Here is a 5244-nt window from a genome sequence, read left to right as displayed (position 1 = left end):
AGATCAAGAAATTCCCTTTAAATGGATGCTGTGGAACAGAAACTTCTGGGAAAAGGTTCCTCTTGACAATATTTTCAATAGATTACCAAAAGGTGAAATTTGCATTTTCTGTTTTATTTTTATTTTTATGTTGGTCATGATCATCCTAATAAGGATTATGATAATTTTTAGTTGTGTTGTCATCATGATTTTCAAAATTACTCTTATTAATAGTTGTAGTAGTAACATTGATGTTATTTTAGTTGTAGTAGCAATACTTTACTTTTTCTTGTTGTTTTTATTATTAGTATTATTGTTTTTGATGATGGTGATGATGTAGTTGTTATGGCTGTAGCAAAATATGTTGATATATTATGAAAGGATAATTATTTTTAGGATTGATAATAGAATAAGATTTTTTTAGACAAGACCATTTTATTGCTCATTTTGTTGATATTGATATTTATTTATCATTTAGATGATAAATAAACTTTAAATAGTTCATATACAGTTATTTTGATATGACATTGACAATTTTAGTCTTCAAGTTAGCAATTAAATGAATTTTGTTTAACTTATGATATTTAACATAGTTTTATGATGAACTCTATGTTTACTTCATGATATAAAAATGCTCTTAATGGATTTGTAAATACTGTAGGGGACAAATATTCTACAGAATGAAATAACAAGATTTTCATACCCTACAGATGATGATGGAGTTCATATCATCATGGAAGACATTGTGAAGATGAACACTGGCGTCATTTTTACAGAAATCACTTTAAAATGCCTCTTGGACTTGCCAGATCTAGTATCCATCACCAGAAAAATCATCCAGCAGTGGAAGAAGCTCTCCTTGCCACACCTAGCCGACCACTTCTGCAACCTGCCCAAAAAGAGAGCCGGCTGCAGGGATTACACGTCCCCGGATAAGTGCGTCTTCAAACCTCGTGATGTCCTACAGCTGATGTCCTGTGCTCCACCTGGAGGCAAGGAGGTGGGTTCACCTGGCACACCTACGTCAGAGGAAGGACTTCTGCAACAGGAGGTTGAAAAAGTGCCACAGGACAGGGATGCGGAAGGAAGTCTTATTCCTCTAGGGTGGCAGCAAGTTTTTGCTCTACTTGTGACTGTGCTGAGGAAAGTTGTGCCCTTCGAGCTCTGGGGATCGTCGCACAACCAGAAGGTCATGTTCAAGGCCGTCAAGACAATTATCAAGTTGGGCTGTCATGATAGGCTCTTTCTTGGTCATGTGATCAAAGGCATAAAACATAAACATTTCAGGTATGTTGGTTTTAGCAACTCCCATAAGCTTTGCTACTTTTGGCATAATTTTAGAGGTTTCATATGTTGTACATGAAAATTTGGTTGTCAATCCTTGAGTATTAATTTTTTTCTATATTAGTTCTCTATTTTTCATGAATAGAGATATAGTTCTTACAGATATAAATTTTCTAGTTTCCTTTTATTTGGTACAGATAATCAGAAACATTATGTTCACAGCTTTGTAAAATTAATAGTATTTATTCTTTCACAATCAGCTATGATGCATCTAATCATATACTTTTTTCCCTATTATCAGTTTCATTTTACTTCATCTTCATCTGTATTTACAGGTGGGCTCTGAAGCTGCGAAGATACTGCCACTACACCCACGTTATTGCCAAGGTCTGGCTTTGGATCATCAGAAGACTCATCATGGCTGTCATCCATGCTTTATTTTATGTCACAGAAACAGCAGTGCGACGCAATCAGTTGTTATTTTTTCGGAAGCGAGTTTGGCAGTCTGTTCATAACAAAGGAATCAGCAATTTGCTCCAAAGTAAATTTTGCAGCCTGCTTTCACATTCCGAGGCAAGAGCATTAAAAGCTGAACATGGGAACAGTTGTAAAGGTGCCAAAGTTGTGAAACGCATACCATGTCTGAGATTTTTACCGAAGGCCCACGGAGTAAGACCAATTATTCCTGCTGGCATGGCTGGACTCTCAAGGATAACAGCACTGCACTGTCGTCTATTGCTCAGGGAAATGATAAAGGTTTATGAGTGTGGAAGTTGGCGAGTGAGAGCCCTGTCAGCTCTACACAGTACTTGGGCCAATTATTTTAAGAGAGTATATTTAACAGGAGATTCTAAACCCTTTTATTTTGTAAGAGTGGATGTGCAGGATGCATATGGATCCATTAATCATGATACTCTGCAGAAGTTGATTCAAAGAGGTGTTTCTAACTTACCACCCATTTTGATATTTGGATGCTATTCTACTCTTCAGTGTTCTAGCAAATCTCCACCACAAAAGTCCTACATACTTCTCGATGATAACGGCCAGCCAACAAGTCCACTTATGAGGGGAGGATATCCTCTTGTTCAGTGTGGTGAACCCATAAAGATACATACAGGACAGTTAGCACCCTCTCTCATGAAGACAGTAAGTCTCCAGGTAGCCAAAGTAACGCAGAGGCAGTGTGTACGTGCTAATCGTGGTGTGCCTCAAGGAGGAACCTTGTCTGGTGCCCTTTGCGAACTGTATTACTCTGCTATGTGTGCATTACATCTAGTCAACTTCAATAATGGTGATAGCATAATATTACGTTCAGTGGATGATTTCTTATATGTAACCCCATCATCTAGTCAGGCTGATGCATTTCTCACACGTATGAGGGATGGTTTACCAGATTTTAATTGTTTTATCAATGAAAGAAAAACTCAGCATAACCTTCAGTCTGGCTGTGGACAACGTGTAGCGTTTCGGGGTATTGTGATGTGTTCTGAATCTCGTCAGATTTTGGTAGACGGTGCCTCCCTGTCATCTGGTTTACCTCGATACTCTCTTCGTCTGAATAAGTACAAATCTCCAGGCCATTTAGTAGCTCTCCGATTGCAGCAGGTGAGTTTAGCAAGGCTGCCCCAAGTCGTTCTAGATCCTACATATACAAAGCCCGAAGGATTGGTAGCCAATATATGGCGTGCAGGCTTTATGGCAGGAGCACGCCTGATATCATTGATAGCAACATTACTTGCACCTCAAGGGCCAGTGAACACATCTTTCATAGCTCAGTCGGTTGCCAAAGTGGGGGGCAGTGTCTGTGCAAGAGTTACAAATACCTGGGCACAGGCAGGGAAAACCTTGCCTTTTGTAAGGGAAGTTATTATTATAGTTTATGTAGGTGCTGTGTGTTCTATCCTGAGGATGCCTTATTGTCCTACCTGGCCCCTGCTCTATGCGCGCCTGAAGGGCTATATAAAACGGCTCTTGATGTCTGTACCTAGGGAGCAATACCAATATCTTCCAAAATTGCCCCAGCACATCTTTCGGGTTTGAAGTGCACCATTTGTAAAGAACACATTGTATTCGGAATGAATTTACCCAGAATGTACTTGGAATTAATTTTCCCAGAATGTATTTGGAATGAATTTGCTCTGAATCTATTTGAAATGAATTTGCTCAAAATATATTTGGAATGAATTTGACCAGAACAACTTTAATCAATGCCAGTAGTGCATTACATTCATTCCCTTCTCAGTATGTGTGATGTTTTTGTCTGTATGTTGTTTCCTATCTGTTCCATGTTTTATTTCCTTACTTTTTAATGTGTATTAAGTTATTTAGTTCTAAATCCTCTGCAAGGATTTGTCTGATATTCTACTTTTTCTTATTTTAATTGCTTTCATTTGGCACCTTGAGCCGTTTTAAATTCTGCATTTTATTATACATGTCAAATGAAAAATGCAACTAAAGATACCTGAAAACGTTTGTTCTAGATAATATCGGACACTGTATTTTGTTCTGATTTTGTTTTTGTTTTTTTATGTAGTTTTTGTATGCTTACATACTTTTACCACTAAATTTTATATCAAAAAACACTTGTGAATGTGATGTTCATTATTATTAATGTTTGTATGATTAAGACTCGGATAATATCCCCCCTTTATCTATTTTATGTGATGAATTTTCTTGTGGATTGTTTCCTATATTACTTCTGTGATAAAAACACTTACAGTCATAATAAACTGAGACAACATCAAAGGTCTTCAGTTCTTTAGCCTGCAAAGTCATCTACACAAATCACTTGAGCTATCAAATTATATATTCAATCAAGAGAAAAGTAGAAACAATATATTAATGGAAGTAATAGGTATATAAAAATGTTAAAGAGGCAGGTGCTATGCCAAGAGTGATTGAGATTTTTTTTTTTACTTCACTTCACTTCACTTCACACTAGATTTTTGTTCTCCCTCCTTTGGCCACCAGGAAAATAATCATATATATCAATGGGTACAAGTCTCATAATAGTGCCTTGAAATTTTAGTTAATGAAGTGAAAGGTGCATGGTTTCCCTGTATATAACTGGAGTAGGTTGTATATTGTGTTGTCTAAGCTGACTTTAGAATCTAACCTAAACAGAAAGACGCAAGAATTAGTGAAAATTTGCGTCTTTGAAAGCTGGGCGCCGTGCTCACTAATTAGGAGTATATATATAACCTCATGCTTTTTCTGTGTGTATTTCACGCAAATAAAATCAAAGACGTTTATTTATTTTTCCGTGTTGCACCGTGTTTCGCAACTGAACAATCGTTTAAAATGTTAGTGAACTACTCCTCACTTCTTTGTTTATACTATCTTATGTAGAACTCACCGATATAAATCATTTTGAAAATGAAAGTGATTCTTTAGAATTTCAGACAGGTTGGTTTACTTTAGTGTCCCCTATAATAACATTTCTTTGAACTATTACAATGATATTAATTAAACATGAAGACAAATGCGATATAGTAAAATTAAAAGTAAAAGACCAAAAGTGAATTTGAAGCGAAATAAACAGAGCGTTTGTTGGTGACAAAATAGCTGTCAATATGATGACATCTTGTACAGCGTATATGATGTAAATTACTACAAATAATTTCAAGTTACTTAGGAAAGTGAAATATACTAAAATATTCACAGACGACATATCATGGCATCTAATGAGACAGATAAAAAAGACAGACACACAAGAGAGGTTAGACGATTGACTAATACCGAACATTTATACAAGTACTTTCGACATCCTGATGATTCTTTGACATCTGAAAAATCTGAAATAAAAGAAATGGACCAGAAAATGTAATAGAAGATCATAATATAAAAGGATACTAAACAATAACTAAATAGTACTCTTGCATTTTCTGACTATAGAAAATAAGGCATCGACATAGTCAGCATATACACGCAGTTAACTTCATAATATTCAACACCTTTTCCTCATCACAATATATTCCATAA

General features: G+C 36.1%; 1 protein-coding gene across 1 annotated transcript in view; it reads left to right on the top strand.

The window, feature by feature from the left end:
• LOC122260461 (telomerase reverse transcriptase) overlaps nt 1-4008 on the top strand; it is a 4925-nt gene extending 917 nt beyond the window's left edge. The window contains exons 1-3 of the mRNA XM_086530359.1: nt 1-92; nt 690-1266; nt 1599-4008. The exon at nt 1-92 is cut by the window's left edge and continues 917 nt beyond it. Of these exons, the coding sequence (XP_086386485.1) occupies nt 1-92; nt 690-1266; nt 1599-3303 (2374 nt within the window). The 3' untranslated portion in view covers nt 3304-4008. The remainder of the gene's footprint in view (nt 93-689; nt 1267-1598) is intronic.
• Nucleotides 4009-5244: the final 1236 nt, after the last annotated feature.

The sequence above is a fragment of the Penaeus japonicus genome, unplaced genomic scaffold, assembly GCF_977035675.1.
Source record: "Penaeus japonicus unplaced genomic scaffold, GWHDUDI00000001_assembly GWHDUDI00000033, whole genome shotgun sequence".
Taxonomy (NCBI): domain Eukaryota; kingdom Metazoa; phylum Arthropoda; class Malacostraca; order Decapoda; family Penaeidae; genus Penaeus; species Penaeus japonicus.
Note: the sequence above shows the minus strand (reverse complement) of the source record. Positions and strands in the feature narration are given on the sequence as shown.